General features: G+C 41.9%; 3 protein-coding genes across 3 annotated transcripts; 2 read left to right on the top strand and 1 right to left on the bottom strand.

Annotated features, from left to right (window-relative positions):
* Nucleotides 1–147: 147 nt before the first annotated feature.
* Nucleotides 148–6,197, top strand: LOC6572421 (protein abnormal spindle). The gene is made up of 6 exons (XM_001998494.4): nucleotides 148–347; nucleotides 410–586; nucleotides 711–923; nucleotides 1,000–5,332; nucleotides 5,393–5,694; nucleotides 5,756–6,197. The coding sequence occupies exons 1-6, from the start codon at nucleotides 333–335 to the stop codon at nucleotides 6,035–6,037; spliced, it is 5,322 nt and encodes a 1,773-aa protein (XP_001998530.1). The 5' UTR covers nucleotides 148–332; the 3' UTR covers nucleotides 6,038–6,197.
* Nucleotides 6,198–6,782: 585 nt separating this feature from the next.
* LOC6572422 (allatostatin-A) lies at nucleotides 6,783–13,710 on the bottom strand. Its single transcript, XM_001998495.4, has 3 exons — nucleotides 13,494–13,710; nucleotides 7,159–7,599; nucleotides 6,783–7,049 (listed from the first exon to the last, which is right to left on the bottom strand). Exons 2-3 carry the CDS (start codon nucleotides 7,553–7,555, stop codon nucleotides 6,976–6,978), a joined length of 471 nt encoding a protein of 156 aa, XP_001998531.1. The 5' UTR covers nucleotides 7,556–7,599; nucleotides 13,494–13,710; the 3' UTR covers nucleotides 6,783–6,975.
* Nucleotides 13,711–19,294: 5,584 nt separating this feature from the next.
* LOC6572423 lies at nucleotides 19,295–20,946 on the top strand. The gene has a single exon (XM_001998496.4). The coding sequence runs from the start codon at nucleotides 19,645–19,647 to the stop codon at nucleotides 19,900–19,902; it is 258 nt and encodes an 85-aa protein (XP_001998532.1). The 5' UTR covers nucleotides 19,295–19,644; the 3' UTR covers nucleotides 19,903–20,946.
* Nucleotides 20,947–24,588: the final 3,642 nt, after the last annotated feature.

The following is a 24,588-nucleotide window of genomic DNA, read 5'->3' as shown; positions in this document are numbered from 1 at the left end:
AAAACAAAATCATGTGTTTTGAATTCGCCGCTAACTTAAAAATTGCCATTCACCTGAATTTAACAGAGCTGTTACTTATAAACAACATGCGCCAAAAAATACCAAAAACGCATTCGGTGCAAAGCAACTCTAGCAAGCTGTTTTCAAAATGGCAACGGCGTCGACGGCGCTTCATTTCGACTCGACATTTTGATAGTTGATTTTTGTTCTGTTAATGTTTGAACTATTTTATTTTGCTGTTACGTTTTGTTTATACCTTCAAGTGTGTGAAGTGTGTTTATTAAGTCTTCATTGTTTGTGAGTGTCGTCAAAAAGTTGTTTCTCATATCAGGATGAGTGCATTCGAAGTAAGTTCAAATGCGATACAAAGGAGGACTCGTTTAATTTGTGTCTATATTTGAATATATAGGTAACTGTGACCCCGACCCGTCTAAAACAAAAGAAATGCTCCGAGATTCGCCAGCCGGTAGATGTGGTCATGGCGCCATTTTCGGCTAAAGCGATTGTGCAATTCGAGGATGTGCCCATTACCAAGACCGCAAAGCGCATTCTGCGTGTAATTAATCCTAGCAATGATGACATTGAGGTTAGTTAGAAACAAACACAGAGACAAAGGCTAGATATAGATCAGCTGCTCGCCTGTCGTCGGCTTGGCAACTTGGCGCGCCCCGTTTATTTGATCAATGGCTGCTAACCCAATTCGTTTATAGGTCAAAGTAACCAAGGCCATCAGAGACGAGCACAATGTCAAGCTTGAATGGACAGAAACAAATGTGCCCGCCCAAGACGAGGTATCCATGGAACTGGTTTGGATTCCACAGATGGAAATTGCATGCAAAGAGACGCTGCAATTGATAGATAATCGCAATTTTCGCAAGGATGTCATGGTTATACTCAAGTCCAGAAGCCTTCAGCCGGCAAGGGTAAGAAGCAGCAGTTGCATCGTGCCGAAATTTGAATTCATCCCCTATAATACATTTTTTCTTTTTCTACCTGAAGACGACACGCAAATTCCCGACAGTCGGTAAGACGCTACAGCTAAAATCTCCGACTGGCAACAGCAAATCTCACAAGTCCCTCAATACGTCAGTGAATCAGAAAAAACGCTTGTCCAGTGCGCCAGCGAACGCAACAACAACTGCAACAACTGTGAAGAAACATTGGGTTAACGTGCCAGCGGCACGCGTAAAACGAGTTGTGTCTGAAACAAAAGCGCCGCTAAGCGATCGCAATGTATTTGAGGCGGCGCCTCCTACCTATAACAGAACTGAAATGAAGGGATACGTGTCGCCACAGCCTCTCAGCTGCAAGGAAAATGTTAGTCCTCTGACACCGGGAAATGTATTCAGTTTAATTGATGACATGCAATTCACTCCGCTGACCAACAAGGCAAATGGAGCGTCTTCGGCAGCTCCCCTGACAGATAATTTAGCTGCCTGGCCTACTCCAAAACTGAATGAAAACGGATCTCATATGCACAATCCCGCCAGCGCGTTGCGGCCCCGTCGACTTGGGTCAGCGCTGGACGAGGACCAGCACAGTGCCAACGACGGAGGCCAAGTTATTGTGAACAAAACATTCGATATCAAGCTCTCGGATACAATGAACATTTCCGTTGACACTTTGGACTGTTCACCCAGAAATCAACTAATGCAAACGCCAACGCTCGTTCTGAACAAGACGACGGTTATAGGGCAAGCAACACAGCCGCGTGCCTTGGCCTGTATACGCGAGGAGGGCCCTAGCCCCCCGAAGCTGGAGACACAATCTCCACCCCCAAGGAGCAAAGTGCATGATCTGAAGCGGGACGTAAACCTTATTGGCTCGCCGTTGCGGAAATACTCAGAGTCTATGGGTAATCTTTCGTTGTTGTCGCCACAGTCTAAGTTTGCCATACAGGGCTCCATGCCTAACTTGAATGAAATACAGAAGATTTCCTCCATTGACCAGAATCGGTACTATCAACAACAGCAGCCGCCGGCGCCATCACAGCAGGCGGTCAAACAATTTGTAAATCCGTCTCTCGACAGCTCCTGCAGCAGTGAAACGAGCGCAGTGTCGCAGCCTGATGTGCTCTTCAATCATTGCGAGATTCTAGCTCAATCCAGTCGCTTCAATTTGCACGAAGTGGGTCGCCAAACGCGCCAGGGAAGTCCTGTCACAGAAAGGAAGCAGGTCAACGGAGCTGTCATTGGGTACAAGCGGCGCTGCCATGAGCTGAGCTTCTCAGATGCACCCAGCAACGAGTCACTGCATCGCAACGAGACGCTAGCCATCTCACCACCCAAACGGCAGCGATTCGAGAGCAGCAGCAACTTGACGCCCGCCAACGCTTCAGCGAGAGGCAAGAAGGCATGGTCCCAGACGCAGCCGAAGAAACTGAAATTGGCACAGACGATGTCGCTGATGAAGAAACCCGCCACACCGGTCAAGAAACGAAATCAAACTACAGTTAAGCTCTATAATTCCGACCTCTATATGCAAACCTACATCAATCCGGATCCATTTGCTGCAACCACGACTATCGATCCATTTCTGGCTTCGACCATGTACTTGGACGAGCAGGCTGTGGAGCGCCACCAGGCGGACTTTATAAAGTGGCTGAATGCATTAGTGAGCATTCCCGCTGATCTGGATGCGGACAGCAATAACAAAATTGATATAGGCAAGCTGTTCAATGAGGTGCGCAACAAGGACCTGTCGCTGGCGCCCACGAAGGAGGAACAATCGATGAACTATTTGACCACGTCTCGTCTGGAGTCGCTGCGTCGCGCCGCCGTCGAGTTGTTCTTCAGCGAGGAAATGCGCCTGCCCTGCTCCAAGGTCGCCGTCTATGTGCAGAAGCAGGCGCTGCGCATCCGAAGTGATCGCAACCTGCATCTGGACATGGTTATGCAGCGCACCATATTGGAGCTGCTGCTATGCTTCAATCCCCTCTGGCTGCGTCTCGGCCTCGAAGTGGTGTTTGGCGAGAAGCTGCATCTGCAATCGAACCGCGACATTGTGGGCTTAACTACTTTCATCCTAAATCGCCTGTTCCGCAACAAATGCGAGGAGCAAAAGTACAGCAAGGCGTATACGCTGACCGAGGAGTACGCGGAGACCATTAAGAAGCACACGCTGCAGAAAATACTATTTCTGCTGCTGTTCCTCGACCTGGCCAAGCAGCGGCGCATCATCAAGCACAATCCCTGCCTGTTCGTCAAGAAGTCGCCGCACAAGGAGACCAAGGACATTCTGCTGCGATTCTCCTCCGAGTTGCTGGCCAACATTGGTGACATAACGCGCGAGCTGCGCCGCCTGGGCTACGTACTCAAGCACAAGCAGACCTTCCTCGACGAGTTCAACTATGCTTTCAGCAATCTAGCCGTTGATCTGCGCGATGGCGTCCGGCTCACGCGTGTCATGGAAGTCATCCTGCTGCGCGACGATCTTACCCAGCAATTGCGTGTTCCGGCCATTTCAAGGCTGCAGCGCATTTTCAATGTGAAGCTGGCCCTGGGCGCCTTGCGCGATGCAGACTTCCAGCTGAGTGGCGACATCAGTGCCGCCGACATAGTGGATGGATATAGAGAGAAGACGCTCTCCCTGCTGTGGCAGCTGTGCTACAAGTTTCGTTCGCCCAAGTTCCATGCTGCCGCCCGAGTCGTGCAGGCCTGGTGGCGCCGTCGCTGGCTGAGAGTCGTTATCAAGCGTCGCATTCGCGAACGCGCCGCTATTCGCATACAAACCGCCTTCCGGAGCTACCAGGCTCGCAAGTATGCCAAATCCTACAGAGAGGAACGTCTGCGGGCTGTCATCGTCCTTCAGAAATATACCCGGCGATACCTCGCCCAAAAGCACTTCGCTCAGATGCATCAAAGCATTGTCCTCATTCAGGCCTGGTGGCGTGCCAATCGTCAGGCCCGTCAATGTCGCCAGGAGCTCCTCCAGCTGCGCAAAGCGACGATATTCCTGCAACGCATATGGCGCCGTCGCCTGTTCTGCAAGAAGTTGCTGATGGCTGCCAGTGCTGCGCGTCGGCAACTGGATCAAAAGCGCTACGCAGCCGCTTCCTGTATAGAAATGCGTTGGCGCTCTTATCGTATGGCCAAGGAGCAGCGTAGGATCTATGTTCGTCAGCGCGAACTCATCATCTTTGTACAGCGAACCGTGCGGAGCAAGCGGCTAATGCAGGATGCGCGAAAGCGTTTCCAGCTACTGCGAAGCTCTGCAGTGGTAATCCAAAGATGCTATCGAGCCCGCTTACAGATGCTCGAGGCCCGTCGCTGCTTCTTAGATAAACGTCGGAGCGTTATAGTTCTGCAGCGCTGCTGGAGAGCAAAGCTGGAGATGCGAGCACAGGTTGCCAAATATCAAAGGCTTAAAACGGCCACCATATTGATACAGAGAAGATATCGGGACCTTCTCCTGATGCGTCAGCAACGCAGTGCTTTTCTACAGATGAGAAATGCGGCCATTGTGTTGCAGAGATGTTGGCGCACTCGGCAATCGACCCGCACCCAGCGGGAGCAGTATCAGCGTCTGCGCCAGGCGACGATACTGATGCAGCGCCGCTTCCATGCAAACAAAGCAATGCGCATACAACGCGCCAGATATCGGGGCACCCAGGCAGCTGTCGCCTGCCTGCAGATGCATTGGCGCAACTATTTGCTTGGAAAGAGTCACCGCCAAGCCTTCGTAGCTCAGCGCAAGGCAGCCATAAGGATCCAGAGATGGTTCAGAGGCTGCCTGGCCGTGCGGTCTGCTCGCAGTAACTATCGACGCCAACTGGCTGCAGCCACTCGCATTCAGCTCTGGTGGCGAAGCCTGCTAGTCATGCGCGTAGCAAAGAAGCAATATCAGCAGCTGCGCTCAGCTGCGATTTCGATTCAGCTTAGGTTCCGGGCCACGCTGATCATGCGCCAACAACGCTCGGAATTTGTAAAGCTCCGACAAATCGCAATCCATTTGCAGCAAAAGTTCCGCGGAAAACGTCTGATGCTGGAGCAGCAAGCGCATTTGCAGCTCCTAAGGCGCTCCACTTTGGTCTTCCAGTCCTATGCGCGCGGCTATTTAGCGCGCAAGCGCTTCCAGGCCCTGATGACTCCCGAAATGATGGAGTATCTCAGCCAGAAACGGGCGGCCAAGGTGATTCAGCGCTACTGGCGTGGCTATCGTACGCGCAAGCACCAGCGGCACGCCAGAATTCTGGCCATAAGACGGCGCCTCTTGCAGCTTCGCCAGGAGGCGACGGCCTTCAATTCGGTGCGCGCCAAAGTACAGGACTCTGTACGTATACTACGTGGGCGTTTCATCGCCTCGGATGCTCTAGCCGTTCTCAATCAGCTAGGTTAGTAGATGATATTTGGATTTTACCTAGTTACTAATATGCCATTTGTTTTGATTGCAGATCGTCTCTCCCGCACCGTGCCACATCTGCTCATGTGGTGCTCCGAGTTCATGTCCACCTTCTGCTATGGCATCATGGCGCAGGCTATTCGCTCGGAGGTGGACAAGCAGTTGATTGAGCGATGCAGTCGCATCATTCTCAATCTGGCGCGCTACAACAGCACCACGGTTAACACGTTCCAGGAGGGCGGTCTCGTAACCGTCGCCCAAATGTTACTCCGCTGGTGCGACAAGGACAGCGAAATCTTTAACACGCTCTGCACGCTGATATGGGTATTTGCCCACTGCCCCAAGAAGCGAAGGGTTAGTTTCCTGCTCCAGTCTAGTCGTTCACTCTTGACATGATATCATATTTCAATTGCAGATAATACACAATTTCATGAGCAACACCGAGGCGATTTACATGGTGCGGGAGACGAAGAAACTCGTCGCCCGCAAGGAGAAGATGAAACAGAATGTGCGGAAGTCAACGGCTCCTGTCAGTGGCTCCGGTCGTCATGGACAGCAGATGCCCAATTTCTCGCCGCGTTCCTTGCCCAGTCTGGAGCCAGATTTCGGCATAATACGGGGTAGGCCCTATACGTTCATATCATCAGTGTTTGCCTTTGACACGATTCTTAGTAAGCTTCACATTGAATTATTTTAAGAGATGGATACTTTTTAAGTAGGCGTCAGAGCTCGTCTGAAATCGATAGTTCAATGTTATATATAGACTCTTGTCATTTTTGTATTCTACGTATTAAGTTATGTTGTGTAAATTTCAAAAATAAATGAATAAACGATGCGTTTTTATATAATTCAAACTATATACTTCGCATTATTGCAATGACTTCTTATATTTGGCACGATTTTGCAGTGCTAAATTTGATGTTTATTTGAATAAGGTTCACAAAACATTTAAATATATTTAAATTTAAATAATAACGTTGTTTCAATAATTTATTAATTACATCAATTTTTCAAATACACATATTTTAATGTACATATATATAACACATTTTTATATATATATACTTGGTAAATATATTTGGTTTACGCGATTCGGTTACAACGAATGATCCTGTTCGGTGTGGGAGACAGAGTGCCCCAGATACATACACATAAATATATATATTATATATATAATAATGCCCCATTAAAATGTACATACATATATAATATTTATTTAAGTTTGATTAAATCGAATAAATATGTATAATCGAATATATATATTCTTTGTATGTCTGTTCATATTTCAATTGCACACGTCATTTGGTTTAGTTTTGTTTTTGTATTTGGTTTAGAAATATATTTATTTAATTTTTTTGTGATGTTTTTTGTTGCATTTATATCGTAAAATTAAGATTAAAATGTTGCTGTAGCTTAACGCATCAATTGGAAAAAAACTAAAATTTAAATTTAAGCATTTTATATTTATTTAAAAGGAGCGAAGTCTACGCAATGTTCTCAGTTTTAGATTAGTTTTTGAATGTTAATTAAGTGCGCCTCCTGTTCACGTCTGAGCCCATTGATAGTCATATAATAATTAAAATTGTATATTAGTGGCTCACAATTGACATCCGAATAGACTCGAGAGTTGACCTCCTAACGCCTACCAAGGCCAAAGTTAAACGGCTGTGGGCGCGTCGTCCGCTTGTTTTGCCGACTTCCTCCTCGGCCTGCAAATGAGATAAACAAATACAATTCCCTCTCCATTCACTCCCTCTCTCTCTCTCTCTCTCTCTCTCTCTCTTTTTCTCTCACACACACACTGGAGTCTAGACTCACCCAAGGCTGCCATGAAGCCGGGCGGCAGTGCCCTGTAATCAATCTCGTTGTCCTCCTCGTCCTCGTAGTCACTGCGCTTGCCCAATCCAAACGAATATGGACGCGATCGCTTGCCCAGTCCAAAGTTATAGACCGGCAGGCGCTTCATGCCGGGTCCTCCATTGTTGTACATGTAGGCGCGTCGACCCAGCCCAAAGGCGTAACGCTCCATCCGCTTGTCGATGTCGCCTCCAGCTTCCTGCACATCCTCACCCGCATTCAAAAGCATGTCGTTGTCGCCGTCATTGACACTGGAGACATGGTTCCGTGCCTCGTCCTGGGCAATTACCGGAGTGCAGCAGACATAGCCCAGGCAGCAAAGCGCCAGGAAGAGCAGTTGGGTGTGCAGCATATTCATCTCACAGATATGAACGAACGTGTCGTCTATCTATCAATCCGTATCTGCAAGGTGTACAAAGTCGATGTAGGCAACAATTCATTTACGCACTTTAAGGAGTATATTGGTTCTATGGAAAAGCTACGTTTGCTAGACACTTGCCTATTTCAGTGCATGGTAAAAATGTTATGTAATATTACCGTTGCTGATCTCTGACCTCTAATAATCAATAATCAACATATGTATTGTATATCATATCTTTATTCCCACAAATTGAAAATTACTATATAGGGTATATAGTGTATACTTATATATATATATATCTATATATATATATGTATATGGAGTATATATATGAAGCATATATTTCATATATATTTATTTATATACATTTAGATATTTATTAATCCATTATTTAATCCATTTCCTAAGCGCAAAATTATTGGAATTTAACATTTTAATACGTATTACATTACTCTTGGTTTTCTTTGTTGCTTAAATTGATGTATGCAGACTTAAAGCTGTAGAACTATATTCATGAGGGTTTGCCTTTTTTTACAGTTTGACCTTTATCTTCTAACCGGCCTCCTAACCACCTAAATACGGGGCTTAGGTAAATCTTTTAAATCCGATATGCTTAAAATTTCTTATATAAATTTTCGCAGTTATTTTGTTCATAAAACCTTAAAATTTCAAGTTTTTCAAAATATTTATATATTTTTTTTAGTTTTCATCCGGGAACAAATATTGATAATACATCTTTAATATTATTTTTTTTTATATACGTATATATTTTTAACATGATTAGTTTTTATATGCAAATAGTTTTCAGGAATAAAAAAACAAAAAAATGTTGCATCTGCTCAATTCAGTATTCAAATTGATTCAAATTATAATATTTAGCATTCCTGACGCTTGCACAGCTAATATACCCCACCACGCTTGGGCGATCGATGAAACAGGAATTTCGCTGGCATGAAAAACAAATACATGCTCGAACATATGTCAAATGGGCAACAAATTTTAGCACGCTGACAGTCAAGCGACAAGCAGCAAAAAGAACAAAAATTCGCATTGGTACGCTGAAAAATGCGGTCTGGCTTTTCAAGAGGCAAGAGAGCAACAGCTAAAGAGGACTTTAAGCCTCTTCTTAAAATGCAGCCGAGAATATATTTTTTGCTGTCCTTGCAAGCTGTACGCCGAAGTTAGTGTCTTGAGTTCTGGAACTCATCAGAATGGGGTTTGGTGCGCGCCTCAGGCCCTGGCGCTGCGGAGCCAATGTCCTTGTCACTGAAGTTTGCTGAGTGCGTGGTATGCATAGCTTAATCCTTGGACGGGTGCGACAATTAAGTTTGCGAGCAGCGCTACTATTAAACTTGGCAAATTTTTAGTGGTAGCTGGCAGCTGTCAGCGCCGTTTAGCAGGCGATAAACGGGCTGCCGGAGTGACGCTCATGTCCGTTCAGTGCTGTGTGGCACTGTCAGTGCGTGGAGCGCATTGTCATTGGCGTTAATGTGACGCGCTGAAGACTTGGTAATTGAAAGTACATAACAGTAAACAGAATAGAATATGCCGCCGCCATCACACTGTGTGGCCTTTGCAATGGCTGTCTGCACTTCCGCTTCCTGGCTGCGCCGCTCGAGTGCTCAAGCACTCCGAGCACGTACCAGCTGAAGGGCTGGAACTGAATGGCAACTGCCAAGTGTTATTGTAGTTGTTCTACTCTGCCGTTTCTATTATTTCAGTGTGTGCGATAGTCCACTTGTTGTGCTTGCTTAAGACAATTTTCAATTAGCCCGCGACTTTCCGACTCTCCGACTTTCGGGCCTCCTCGGGTCATTGTTGCCCTTTCTGGACATAATTTAATGCGTTAAAGCGCCGCGAGGCTTAGGGCTCAATGGCAACTGATGGCACTGCGCAAATCCCCAATACGCGCTGGAACACTTAATGATGGGACAACAAAATACGTTCAATGTTAATTTGTAGAACATGCCGCTATAGCCTTTGAAATCTACATCTGTGAAATTGCACATACGCCGCGTTGACACCCATAAATTGCAGCTATGCGTGCGTGTGTGTGTGTGGGACACAACAACAAATCATGCAACAGGTTACACACACACACACACACATGGACACACACATATGCAGTAGCCACAGCGCCAAGGGCGTAAAAGCGACCCGGCCATGATTTACAATCATGGCAGCTGAAAAGCAGCAGCAGCTGCGCCCATTTCCACGCCGCACCATAAAAGCATCGGGCAACGGGTAACACGAGCCGCACTGCCGTTGGTAATAGGCGGAAAATCGTCACATTCACCGGACTTTATCAGGCGACATCAGGCGACATAGACATGGACTAGTGTTGACAGTCATACCGCAATCGTAAATCTGCAAAGCAAAACGTTCTGCAAAACGTCCCAGCTCTTGGCCAGCAACTTGCTTGTTCCCGCATTATTGCAAACCATAAACCTTTCGTTGCCGTTGCCGTTGCCTGTGTCGGTGCCGTTGCAAACAACACCTTAGCCGCATTATCTGTTTATGAATTTATGGCCATAACTTTCGGTTGAGCTTGCCCTGTGGCTTTCTCATATCCGGCTGCGAAAATGCAGCGGAAATTCAAAATGGTCTTTGCTGTCTTCTAATTAAGTTGTGAAAACTTTGCAGACCCCAAGAATTGCCAAATTGCCCAACGCAATTACTTAAGAAAGCAGCTGGGCCAAAGGATATGAGCAGCTGAGCTGGGCCATCTTCAAAGCAAACGCCAGCAGCAATTTCAGCTCATATAGCTGAGCAAATGAGGCAAAAATTAGATTTGCCGCAATTGAAAACGCACGCAATTTGTGCATACATTTCTTTAAGAATACCCTCAATGCTCATTTGTATTAAGGAGTATATTGGTTTTAATTTTGTTACTCTTTCTGTTTGTCAGCCTGTTAGGCTCCCTAGTTAGAATAGAAATTTGGAATACATATTTTTGAAAGTATATCTTACTTAGTATTTTAAAGTTCATTATTGATAAGCCCTTGCATTCTCAAATTATATCATTTGGATATGTTCCAAGCTTTAATCACAAGAAAATGTAACCAATTAGTACTTCCTTCTAGCAACTCTAATTACAGTAATTACAATGCCGGAAATAACTCAATAATTCTTAATTAATCCAAGTACAATTCCAGTATACTCAAATTTCGGAAGTCGTTTAACTGCTAAAACACTATTATTACAAACAGGCTTACCGGCATACAATATTTCTTATAAATTCTCTTTAGCAATTCCCAATATACCATTTCTATTTTACTGTAAATGTTTTTGTTTTCTAAATAATTATTTTAATATTGTTTTCAGAAATAATATGTATTAATATGTTTCTTTTACTCTGATGAAATGAGGCCACACGTTTTATGTTCATTTAAAACTTAATAATTTTAATATAAAATAATAAGATTGATATAAAATATATTAATAAAATTAACATAAGATTATGAATTCTAATTAATTTAATTATTTTCATTTAATTTGCATTAAATTTCTGTATGCTATTGTGGTATCTTAATAACATAACTACAAAAGTATAACAAATCAAGCCTCTTGCTATATGAATATTTCTTCATTCATAAAATACATTTCAAACTAAAAAGTTTGGCTTTGGCTTGCATACATATAAATACACCATGACAATATCTAGAATATCGAATTTGTATAGAAAAAGTTAAGAAATAAAAGTTATTTTGTGAGTTATATAATTATTTTAAATTTATGATAAAAATGTATTTAGTATGATAGCAATAAAAAATAAATATTACTCCTCCAAAATATTATAAATATTGAGAAAACAAAATTAAAATCTTAATTTTTATTATAAAAACTGAAAATAAAACTTTTCGTAACTTTATGTAAATTAGAATAAAACTTTTGTATTAGTTTAAAAAAAATGTTTGTTGAAAATAAAAATAGATGTGTATACCTAGAATCGGAGCTATTCAATAAAAACATTCCCATTTTTAGGACTTTGAACTGAACACCTTCTTATTAAGTTCCTTTACAATGAAACAACAGGAGCTCAGCTTGGGGCATCCCCGGTTCAGGTACTGTCGATTGGACCACTTGCACTTGCTTAAATTGAAAGAAAGCTTAGCTGGCTCTACCTTCAGTTAACCCGCTTAATTAAGTTATGCTCAGGTAATGAAGTGGCTAACTTCTTTACGGCAAGTTATGGCGGTTAGACCGCTAATGAAAAGGCGCTGAGAGAGAAAGACAACGAGACGAGAAAGAAAGAACAGTTAATTTGCTCGACATGGCCAAAACAGATTGCGACAGCCTTTCTCTGCATCACTTTAATATTCGTTCTTTTCTTTTTATTTATCAATAAATCAAAATAAATAACACATGCTCTTTGGCCTTTGCCTTTGGCCATCATGTGAGATCTGTGCTTTTTGGCATCCATCAGCAAATGTCCTTTGATTTGTTTGTTTAATATTTCTGGGTTGAAGACTGGGGGCTCTGTGATATTTATTTAATTGCAATTTGATTGAGGCTTGTCTTTTGTCCCTTTGTCGTTTGTCTTGGGGCTCTTTACGCTGACTTCAATTGACATATTGTGCCATCTATTGGACCCATTCGACGAGAGTCGACGCGTTAACGCGTTTCGCTGCGAGCGTTTCCCATAATCAAATTGGTTTCCATATTCGATTTGGGTTTGCTTTCCTTTCACATATTTTCACAATCAAAATGACAAAATAAAATTGCATACTTCTGTGGGTTTTTACAGCTTACGAGAAAGTAAAACTTAGACTCAGCTTCAGCTACGTTTCCTGAACATGAATTCCGATATTCACAAACATTTTAGTTGGAATTTAAAATAATGTGGATATAATGTAATAGAATTTGAAGAAATTCAATAGCCTCAATAAAATAATCGGAATCGAAATCTGAGGAAATATCCTAGTGGAAAAAAAGGATTTTTTAAATATCTATTAGATATTATCTAAGGAAGGAGTTTGGGATATGTTTTGACATTATGATTTTGCACAATTATTGTTTCTAAAACCATATCTCGGTTTCCTTCGATTTACTTTTTCATATTGTGTATATCATTAATATTTCAATATTCATGAGTTTTATTGTATGTGCAATAGATCGCATTAAAATTTTTATTCTTTTTAAGCTTCAGCAAATCCAAATTAAAACAATTAAAATGTTAAAAAAAAAACGAGTATTAATGTGATACACATATATATTATATAAATATAAAATGAAACTAAAATAGATTTTAATTTAACGGAATTATTTGAAATAAGAAACATTTCTATATTTTTTTTGTAGTCCATTACAGTCATAATATAATTATTAAAAATTGAGAAATTGGAGTATAATGTTTTTGAATAGCTTGAACCCATTGAAAATGGGAAGGAGGGTATATATTGTTATTGTTTTGTTATGTTCGTCCTTTAATTTATACTTATTTATTACAGTAATAAAAACCAAGGTAGTTAATCAAATCATTGTAATTTAGCTAATAAATATTAAATAGATCACATAAAAACATAGAATTTCAATAACGTTTTTAAGTATTTTTATATTCATTATATTATATTAAAAATAAAAAAATTTTCATTTGCATTCAAGATTTTTAAAAATATTTAAGTAAAATTGTAATTGACATTATTATAGAATTAAAAGAAGAATCCCCTAGTGTTTGTTGTTGGGTAAAATTATAATTATATATTCACTTGAGCATAACTTAATAAAAAATAATAATTTTATTTATTATAATTTAAAAAACTTAATATTCTAAACTCTATGGAAATATATTTCTTATCAAATATAATATACACTATAATTCTCAAATATAATATTCAGAATTCTCTGGGTATATAATTCTTTCATTAAAAATAGAATGTGTAGGTAGCTAAATTTTTTTTTTAGCAATTCACTTTTTTGTTGTTGAACAACTTACATTTGCAAAAGAGAAAACTCCTTTTTATCGATTCGTAAAAATTCGTGAAAACCACTGTTTCAATTTTCCTTTTTCTTTTAATTTTTGCTTAATGCAAATACGATTCAACACAAACGCGTTCAAAAACCAAACTTTTCCCAAATTTGGGGCAAGTTGTTCGTTTGCCGTCACTGCAGCACGTTGACAGATCAAATGTCGGTTAACTTTTGAATGGACGGCCGCTGAGGCGTTCGTTCTTATATGAGCAGCACGACGGACTTTCGCGCGCAGTTATCAGCGTAAAACCCACGGGAAAAGCAACAGTCGCTGCCAATGACGACAATGTGGTGGGCTCACGATGTAGATGTGCCGTGGTGAGTTGTGATTCAGTGTGAATCTCAACACGCAGCGTCCTTGCGGCTCGAGCGTACCGTGGTTACCATGGCTGCGCCATTGTTGGCAGCATGTAACAAGTGGCCGTGACTTTGCTTGGCGGCAACAATTCGGTGATTTCTTAGCCGTGGCATATGCGCCTGTGTCTGGCCTAACAATCTCTTGTTTTCCTTCCTCATGCTCACTTTCCTTTTTAGTCTCTGTATATTAACTAAGACTGGACTTCAATTTGTTTTACTTGCACAAGCGATAGTTGAGCAAGATGGCCGCCAGTTGACATCGTAGAGATGTGCTAGTTGTATATCGATAAATTTGTATAAAATGGAAGATCGGGCTGAAGTCGTGATGGTCGTGCTTTTCCTTCACAAAGAGATCACGTTTAAGATTACGCTGTCTCTAGTTTGGAGCTGCCATTGCCGCAAAGCAACGAAATATGTTTGTGTCAGAAACTAGAGTGTTCTTAATTTAGTCAGGTAATGCCAGCCATGCAGTGAACGCTGTGCAAAGCCTCATTAGCACTAAACGCGCAATATATGCACATGAAGCAGCGCCCACGCGTTTGTACATATCTGCATAAAGGGGGTAGTAAATATGTGAGCAACTATTTCTCAATTTCATTGAAATATTGTCGAGCAGCTGAGTGGCGTATTAGTCAAATGCAGGGCAGCCTTTCTAGTCCTTTGCTTTGCTTTCGCTTTGCTTTGCTTTGCTTTGCTTTCACAGAGGCAGTCAGCTGACAGTTTAAATGACATGCATGTTATTTGTTTGTTTGCTAGTATGTAACTAGACTCCCTCTTTCTTTATCTCTGAGTGTGTGTGTGTGAGCCAGTTTTTCCACTAACTGGAACTGTAACATTTCAAAAGCGAAACGATATGGAATTTATGCAGCATGCCTTTATCCGCCTATTTCACAATCTTCAGCTTAGGACATCTTATCCTGCGGCTGCCGTTGGCGACCTCCAGATTTTCTTTTTCTTATTTTACGATTTTGGCCATCTAAACGACATAAAACATCGAAATCCACTTTCAGCTCACTTGCGAGCTATTGAATTTGACCTATATAAAAAAATATATGAATAAAATGAATGCATGGTATTTTGAAATTTAATTTATTTTAATATGATTCTGAATATTAATATCAAATCAAATATCATTGCACAGCATTACATGTTAGACGATATCAATAAAGATATCATCTAACAGATTCTAGTTCTAGCATTAAGGAAATATTGACTAAAACTCACTTGTTTTGGTTTTTATACAAAAACAATTCACTTTTTGTTTATTCTATATTTTGACAAATCTTGTTATGCAAAGTAAATTTTGGCTTATTTAAAAATTTTTAAAACTCGTGTCAAATTCACTTCATATATTAGGATAGGATGGAGCTGTTAATGCATCGATCGGTGATAGATATAACTTTTTCAGTCTACCAACCAGCTTACATATTTATATAAATGCAAAAACACTTCATAAATTACAGGTAACTTGAAAACTAAAATTGACCCAATGAAATTAATGGAAATGTCATTAAGCGTAAAGTTTGTTCATGTAACTCTCCGAGGAAGTGAATATAGTGTGTTAAGTTGCGAAGGGACACACGTTAAAAGCATCCTGGTAATTCCTAATAGCAATTCAGCGATGGCAAATGGCCAACTAGCAGAAGCCATCAACAATTGTCGCCCGCTGTGCGCTTAATAGTAAATAGTAGTTAAACTACGTAATACGAAAATCGCTGGCTAATTGCAAAACATATATTCGGAATTGGCGGGGCATGGCTAGGACACAAGTCCTGGTGCGGCCGTCGCTAATTGCCACTCGGGCGTATACGTAACGCGCTCTCGATATGGTCGAGCGCTCAGCGTGGCATCATAATTATCCCAAATCATGATGAACTTTGAAATTGCATTGAGATTTGCGTGGCTCAATATGCCGAGCTTATTAACATTTCAACAATGACGTCAACTGATTATAGCCATGAGTTGCGCGAATATCTATAAAAAAAAAAACTACGATATCTATCTATCTGTTCCGGAGTATTCACCACAGCATTTCGATCATAAATCTTAACATAGATAACGGGCGGCTCATGACGAGCGAACATGGCATGACATCTCCATATAAGCATATCCATATCCATGTCCATGTCCACATAGCCTGGCCAACTGCTCGAGGCGTGGTAGGCTAATCTCAAAGGTCGCTGCGTTACACACCGGAACAGGTTCATAAATTTCCCAGTGGTCCGAGTGTGCGGTGTAAGTCATTAGCCGCGTTCCACGGCATATGTTTGCTTTGTGCTGTTCGCATTGCTGTTGCGCCAGCCTCAGTCTCAGCCTCTCAGCCTCTGGCCGAGTCTGTCGAGGATATCGAGTGCGGCACTGCCAAATAAAAAACAGCTGCAAGCCGAAACTCAAGTAATTTCAATTTAGTGCTCCAGTAGACAAGTTCAGCAATAAATCATCATTTGGAGCACTGGCTGTGGATCCGGCTGTGGCTCTGACTGTGGCTACGGGGGCAACAAACCCGCGCCAGCCATCCAACCAGCCAACGAGCCAACTACCATTCAACCAGTTTAGCCCACACCTACTCCAACACAAACATACACATACACACACACGCACACAGCTGCATTGTAAACTTCCCACCAAAAATGCATAAGCAGAAAAATAAACGTCAAAGAAAACATTTTTAGTACTTGTAAGATGACAAAAAAAAAAAAAAAAAGAAAAAGATGAAAAAATCACGATTTTTATGCAGGTTTTCGGCGATTTTTCCCACAACAAGTTTTTTGTTGGTTTTTAATTGATTCGGCGCATGAGAAAAAAGAACTGAGTGCAGCGCCAAATGCACTTGAGATCCAGATGAACTTATGTGGCGTTAGATATCAAAAACAACAACAACGACAACAGATTTAGCAGCAGCGGCAACAGCACTAACATAAGCTAAAAGCCAAACACACACACACGCACAGCCTGTACACGTATGACAGCATATGTATGAGTGTGTGTGCTCATAATTATAATTAGAACAAAGAATAAATATGTATATGTGGGTGTGTGTGTATTTGCCTGCTCTTGCACTTCCATGCGTATGCATATTTGTATACTGGTTGTTGCTGTGTGTGTGTGTGTATGTGTGTGTATGGAAGGCAGAAAGTCAGTAAAGAATGTTGCTGCCGGCCTCTCTTCACTGCGGCGCAGCGTGTGCCGCGGCTGACTCTGCTGCCGGTTTCTTCTGAGTGACACACTTTTTTTTCGGACAGAGCCGCCTGTGCCGCTGGCAGGGCCAGAAGTAGGTAAGCAGCGGACGTCGGCGCTATGTTTGTGCGAGTGTGTGTATGCGTGTGCATATGTATGTGTGCGTTATCCATTCTACGCTTCGCTGCATTGAAATTTCTTTTTCGCTTTCTTTTCGAGCTCTTCCAAGCGCCAGCACTTGCGCTCTTCCGCTCTCTATCTCACTTACTCTCTGCTATTCTCTTCAAACTCCTACTCTCTTCATATACCAATATCTCTTCATCTCGCTATGCCTCTCGCCTGCTCATTCTTTCGGAATTCTGGCTGCCACCCACTGGAACAGCAGCAGCGTTGCTGCGACGCTGCTACGCCATCTTCGTATGTGTGTGCCTGTGTGTGCTTGTGCTTGTGCGTGTGTGTGCTTTCAAGTATATGGGTCAACTTGAAGTTCTTGGAGAAAACTGGTAGTTCCACTCTGTGGCTTGCGAATGGAGGAAAGTGATATGGTCACTTGATCGAAAGCGAATGCGCTGCTGCTGTTGCTCTGCTGCTGGCTCTGCCGGTGTTGTCGGCGTCAGCGTCGCCGTCGCCATTGGCGTTAGCTGCGACGTCGACGTCGCGATCGTTGTTTATGTCATTCTAAATGCGCCTGGCGACTGCTCATAGAATTGTTGCTAGCTAAAATGAGGTCAGGTTCAACGCTGGATACGTTTGCTGACATTTCCGTTTTAGGGTCCGGCCCGGGCCCGGCCCGTCTGCTTCACGTTGCGTATGCGCAATCGTAATGCACAATGCACAATGTGCAAGGTGCAGCTGTCCAAACAAGATCAACAAAACCAACAAGACGCGACTACAGGGCACTCAGAGTGATTCAAGCCTATTTGCATTCCAATTATGTAAACTAAACGATTCGGCCACATAGACAAAAGTTGTTTTATTTTTTTTTTTTTTATCTTAAAATATAATATGCGACTGGAACTGCTGCTGCTCCGACTGCTGCTGCTGCCAAAAGGTGAATGAAACCTGATGAATGCCAACAAAAACAACAATCGTAAAGACAACAGCCATGCATGTGTGTGTGTGTGAAAGGCAACAGGTGAGCCAGCCGCTGCTGCTGCTTACTGCAGCGCTTACTGATTTTCACCTGGTGGCGCTCACCGTCTGAAACTCATGCGAGTGCACTTATAATTTACTATAGCATTGTCGTAATTGTTGCTTTTGTTGTTGTTTGGAGCGTGCGCTTGGAATTCGCAAAATGTTATAAGCAAAAACGAGCAACAAATAAGTAACAAAAATACAACACAATTTGCTACCACTCAAAACAAAAAAGAAACAAAAAAGCAGAAAACAAAAACCAAAACAAGCAAGCGGAGACGACGACGCAAATATTACACAAGCGCAGCGTCGGCGCAGGCAGCACAAATTACATGCTGAGCTCGTGGGGAAAGGGAACTCAAGAAGGAGAGGGGCGAGGCCATTAGAAACTAAGCTGCAATCAAGAAAGCTCTCGCGCGCAGCTCAACAAGCCGTCGTCGCCGTCGCCGTCGCCGTCGCCATCGTTGTCGTCGTAGTGAGCGTCATCGTCGCAGCAGCAGCAACAGCAGCAGCATCCCGATGCTAGACTGCACACTGAATCAATAATTTCGTTCTACTGCGAAATGCAAAACACATATTTATTTTCACTTATTTAACTCAAATATTTTTCTTTTTGCAAAATCGTTGGCGCTCATTTATTATTATCAGTGTTCGCCTAGGCAATCGATCGATCATCCGACTGACAGATATTGAAAATATTTAAATCGCTTTTTGCTTGAGCGCTCACCAGTGTAGATCGACTGCAAAGTGTAGAGAAATTTATCATTTCACTGCAGCGCCCACTAGCAGCAACAGCAACAGCAACAGCAACAACAACAACTGAGACGACGATCGCAGCAGCGGCAACAGCAGCAGAGAGTTTTTATTTATTTTATTTTGGCACTCAGTTGGCTCCCAGGCGGCTCACACGCGCTCAGCTGACGCTTGTGTTGACGTTCGCGCTCTGCACACGCTCTCGTCCGCTCTCTTTGATACTCAGCGCTCATCGTCGCTGTCGCCGTTGCCGTCGCTGTCGCTGCCGCTGCTGCTGCCGCTGTGACTCTGGCTGGCTGGCTGGCTGGCTGGTAACGCCACAAAAACAACACCACAGTTTTTCGAAATTAGTTCTAGTGAGTCTGTGAAAGTGTGAGCGACTATCGGACGACGGCGACGACCACAACAACGACGAGGAGCAGAAACAACTTTACTTTGAGTTTTGTTTCGTGCACACGCGCGTTCGTCAAGCAACCCACACACACAGCGAGCGGATCAACTGCTGCAAGACTTTGAGTCCAACAAAAGCAAAGATATAGCCAATATATACACATATGTATATATAGACAGCAGCTTCAACAAGTGGGCAACTAGCCAACCAATATATCAAATCCACGTCGCAGTTCCACCGTCGCCCCTTCGTCCGTCGTCGATCGATAAGCCGATTCTTTAGCAACAACTAGAACACGTGCAACATGTCGCATCAGTGCAGCTGCGGTCGCGATCTGAACAACAATTACGTGTCCTATACGAACGCCTACGCCAATGCGAACACGGGCCTGGATCGGGAGGCCAACGCAAATGCCAGCAGCAAAGCCAACGCCTCGCACCACACACAGCTGACAGCCAAGGTGATGTTCGGCACAGTGGGCGCCATCAAGGAGCTGCGCGACAAGGAGCAGCAGCAACAGTCCAGGCATGCGGCCACCCGTGCCGGCGATCGGCGTCAATAATAGTGATTGGGCGGTTGATTGGTTGGGCGGTTGATTTGGCTTACAGGCAGGATGTCCGAGTCGACGAGTGCGGGGCGCAAACAAATTTGAAATTTAACTGCAATCCCTGCAAACTCGGAGCCTGCGTCGGCAATGCTGCCAAGGATTTTGATAGCCCAAGGTCCGGGGGGGTCATGTTAGAGGCTTAAAAGTGTTTAAGGAACAATGCAATTGTTAAGGCAATCGCGCGCAGAAAGTTGGATTCACATTCCGTTTGGTCAATTCTGATCTACTATTTACCCAATCATATTATCATAACTTCACATCACAGTCCTCTTCTACCTCTCTCTCTCTCTCTCTCTCTCATACTATATCTGTATTTCTATATACCTATCTCCCTCTTTTTCATTTACAACACTTCATCGTATGCTTTCCTTAGCGTGTCCCTTTGCCAGTTACAAAAAGTTCTCTTTATTGCTTTGGGGTTTTCTACGTTTAAGCTTTACATAATTTTCCGTTTTTTTTCGTGCAAAATTTTCACTAAGGCTTTTGGGTGTAACTCGTATACGACCTATGTATTCGGGTATAAATTTATTTTTGAAATAAACATATGTAAATTGGTTACCATAATAATACTATATAGTGCAATACTTTAGCTATATACACGCATACTCTCAACACACACACACACACACATATATGTAACTATATAAATATATACCTACTCTGTAAGCTTATTTTATATGTTTAAGTACACGACACACCTGAAATGTAAATTTTTGGAGCTCGCTTCTGGTAGTTTCCAGACCGAATCAGAGGTAAAAACTGATACGTTGATCAATTGAGAAATATGAATACGAAATGAAAATGCAATAAAACAATACAAATTGCACTCATTTGTTAGACTATTTTTGATGGAGTGCAAATTATTGATGTGTCTGCATATAAACATATGTATATTGTATTTATTATACCTAATATTAATTGTATTTTATACAAATGTGTGAAAACCTAAATTAACATACAATAAATGCAAATAAACTCTAAGATTTTTAATCAACAAAACTTACGCTCAACTTCCTGAGACATTTCTAAATTCAATTAAAGTTCTGCAACAAAAGGGTAAAGGAATTATGAGAACGAGAATAAGAAGAAGAAGAAAAAGAAAAAGCTAACTTATCAGCAATAAATTGAGGGGCTGGTTAACGTGTGGGCGTTGCCGTTGTCATTATAAACGCCGCGAACCTTTTTGCCTGAGTGTGAAAGTAAAACACAAGCATGAAAGAAGAAATGTATGAAAAACGCATAAATTTTAAATTACAATGGAGCGGTTAAAAAAAGAACGAAATGAAAGCGAAGTCTGAAGCTGTCAAATGCAAACGATTCTTTGTTCAATGCTGTACCCGCTCTGTCGCTGCTTCGCCATTGCGCTCCCACTCCCGCTCTCGCTATCGCTCTCTCCCTCTCTTCTAACTTTAACTCAATTTCGATTCTAACCGCAACATCTGATTCATTAGGAGCAGTGTCTGTGCGCTCGCTCTCTATCCCACTCTCTCACTCTCTTTCTCTTTGTGGGCCGATTCACTCGTATATTCTTGCGCTTGTAACAGTGACCCAGTCTCAGTTTTACGAACCGCCACTGTTCCCGTCGCCCCTCTCACTCTCACTCACACACTCTCAATCGTCATCAGCCACATTCCATTTCATTTCGATTTGACGCCTACGTCGCGCGCTCTCGCTGCTTGCTCCTCGCACTCTCTTCGTACGCTGCTTTTGATGGATCAAAGTTTGTCGTTTGCCTGCTTCCACGTTTTCTTTACGAGCTGCGCACTCGGTTCAATTGAATTCAATTACCCAAGTGCGTGGCTATGGCCAGCAAATTAATTTGCTTACGTACATTTCATTTAAGAGATCCATACGTAACACGTATACGTACCTAGAACGGTCTGCAGCGCCATTCGCCAGATGACATTGATATACAAACATACATATGTATGTATAAACCTATGTAGCATTCAGACTTCACTCGACTAAGTTGCAATCAGAATTGATCGATGGCTTATCTAATGCTTTGGAATCATATAAATGTTATTACTTGTTTCCCCCCATCCCCTTCTCACTTTTTTATTTATTCTGGCTTATCGTCAACTGAAATAAAAATTAGTCATGGCGAGACAATCAATGTTTTTAGCAATGTTTACAACAATACCTACACTCACATTCTCAACATTAATTAGGAATTTATATTTTATATTTTTTGCTTTTAATGCAGGGTAGATAATGTTGTATAATGATGAATGTAACAGTAATTTCTGTATACAATACAATGCATAAGAGAATATTTGATGACTATCTAAAGCTTCTATATTAACTCGCTTTTTTGTCCATGAAAAGTATTTTTAGAAGGAAAACAAAATCAGCTATGCTCATCCAAATACACAATATACAATATACACATAGATACAGAAAAATTATACAAATTTTAGTACCTTCTGGAAATGTTTAACGACGGCACAATAAACAAATATTGGCTTAAAATACCTTTTTAATAGCTGGGAGTCTAAGGGCAGAGAGAATTTCATATTTGATTTTAGTGTGCGCTGCATCCAGTCCGACCGATCAATATATATACTATGTATCAGTCGATTCAGCTCACTTTGAAAACGAATATGATAAGTATATTGGAAATCATTTCCGAATTGTTCCACTCAACTTAGACGAAAGAATCTATGATCTTTTATAAGGATATCGGATGAAATAAATCAACCTAGCCCCAATGTAACCATATCGGTACGGCTAGCGACATTCTTTGCTGCACATCCTTTAATATCGAATTGTTAATATCTAATCTGAAAATTATAAGAATTGATATAATAGATACATATATTTCATCCTGAAAAGATCCATTAAAGATTTTCAAACTCCGAAATTTAAAGAAGATATTTTAGAAATTGATGGTAGGAGAAAACATACCTATTTTGTTAAATAAATAGAGATGTTCTATTAAAATATATTGTATATATAAAAAGTTACTTATAAAGTATACTATTAAAATAAAAACAATATTACAAGTTTTGAAACGGTGCTTTTCCTGCACCTTCCAATATTACAAATTACAGCTTCTTTTGACTTTAATTATTTCATCAATAAAGTTAAGTTTTTTCCTAATTCATAGATAGATAGATTTAAAATTCATATATAATTATTTCTTTGACTTGTGACTTGTATTTACCTTTTGTTTTCATTACTTTCTAACAATTTCGTTTGAAGAGAACTTGTGTCTTGTTGACCTTTTGGGTAATTTAGTTTCGCTTGCCCAAGGTTTATTTTTGGACTCTCGCTCGATCATAAAGTGATCAGTGAGTCAGCTTTTGGCAACTGTGATGGTATATCAACTGTGTAATTTATGAGGTGCAATTTTGAAAATCTTTCCGCTGTTGGGCGAGGCAACGATGGCAGAGAGTAAAATCATCTTTGCCCCCCAGGTGAAACAAGGTTTGAGTGTGTTGTTGTTTCACTTTTTTTTTTAATTTTTGTTTTTGTAGCAAGAACTTTCTCTTCTAATTGAAAGCAGTTCGATGAGACGCGAGATAAGCGAACAAGTCGGGTTTGCCCCGGGGCCTAGAAGCTAGTCGTACCCCCAGCTCTATGAATCGATGATCAATGAAATTGCCCAGAGATTTTCGCAGCCTCCGGCTATTTGATATCTTTCAATGTGTGTATACAGTATGGCTGAAAATAAATAACATGTAGAAGAGTGAAAAAAAAAAATAATAATAAACTGCTACTACGAGATGCCCGCAGCAGCAGCAACAGCAGCAGCAGCAGCAACAGCAGCAACAGCAGCAGCAGCAGCAGCGAGAACTGGTCGCTCGACAGGCGTTGATCTTTTTCTTCTTTTGGTGAGCAACGGCAGCTTCGCGAGTTGTGGAAGTTTTTTGTGGCATCGGTACTCTGGCTCCAGCTATGGCTCCGGCTTTGGCTTTGGCATCTCTGTCTTTTTGGCTTCTAATGGTCGCTGTATGGTGAGAATCGATTTAGTTCGGTTTACGGCGATCAAAGATACAAACGCGAAAAAGTTTCTTTTTGTGTGCGGCGCATGGTATTCAAAAGTGAAACAGCGATCTGAGGAAGAGGAACAGGAAGAAAAGCAACAGCAGCAACAACAACAACAACAAACAATCACATCTCGCATTGAGCCATTGAATATCTGTCGTCGCCCGTTCATGACACAGAGACAGAAGCAGAAGCAGCAGCAGCAATAGAAGCAGCTAGCAAAAGTGATTAAAGCACATTTACCGCTACTTAATTGCAGCAGGTGTTAATCAATTTGGCTGCAAATTGAATTTAAGGTATTCAATATCAATTTCCGTTTCGTTTCTCTTTCTCCCTCTCTCTCTCTCTCTCTCGCTCTCTTGCACAAATATCATGAACATTGATTAAGCCGGCTAATGGCCAACTTGCCACAGTTGGCTAAGTGAGCGTGTCCCAAGCCATTCGAACAAAACGCTTCGACTCTGGCCAGCAAATGCCGCTCTCTAAGCCAACTAATTTCCTGGCTGATTCAGCTGTTGCAAGGCCGCTGCCGTAGACAAAGAAGCGCCTTATGCAAAATCTTGGCCATTTGCATTAAAGGCAAACAAAAAACTATTTTAAATTTAATTTGCATAATTTTTTTTTAGTGCAAAAATATATTAGTTAAAGAGT

Source organism: Drosophila mojavensis, unplaced genomic scaffold (genome assembly GCF_018153725.1).
Source record: "Drosophila mojavensis isolate 15081-1352.22 unplaced genomic scaffold, ASM1815372v1 contig_19, whole genome shotgun sequence".
Lineage (NCBI taxonomy): Eukaryota > Metazoa > Arthropoda > Insecta > Diptera > Drosophilidae > Drosophila > Drosophila mojavensis.
This window is presented reverse-complemented; position numbering and strand designations above follow the sequence as displayed.

What these genes read in the sequence shown, in the direction of transcription:
- LOC6572423 (XM_001998496.4), top strand. Translation starts at nt 19,645, where the DNA reads ATGTCGCATCAGTGCAGCTGCGGTCGCGATCTGAACAACAATTACGTG.
- LOC6572422 (XM_001998495.4), bottom strand. Translation starts at nt 7,555, where the DNA reads ATGAATATGCTGCACACCCAACTGCTCTTCCTGGCGCTTTGCTGCCTG. An exon ending in CGGCTTCATGGCAGCCTTGG is followed by an intron (nt 7,050 to 7,158) that starts GTGAGTCTAGAC and finishes TCTCATTTGCAG; the next exon opens with GCCGAGGAGGAAGTCGGCAA.
- LOC6572421 (XM_001998494.4), top strand. An exon ending in GAAGCCTTCAGCCGGCAAGG is followed by an intron (nt 924 to 999) that starts GTAAGAAGCAGC and finishes TTCTACCTGAAG; the next exon opens with ACGACACGCAAATTCCCGAC. An exon ending in AGCCGTTCTCAATCAGCTAG is followed by an intron (nt 5,333 to 5,392) that starts GTTAGTAGATGA and finishes TTTTGATTGCAG; the next exon opens with ATCGTCTCTCCCGCACCGTG.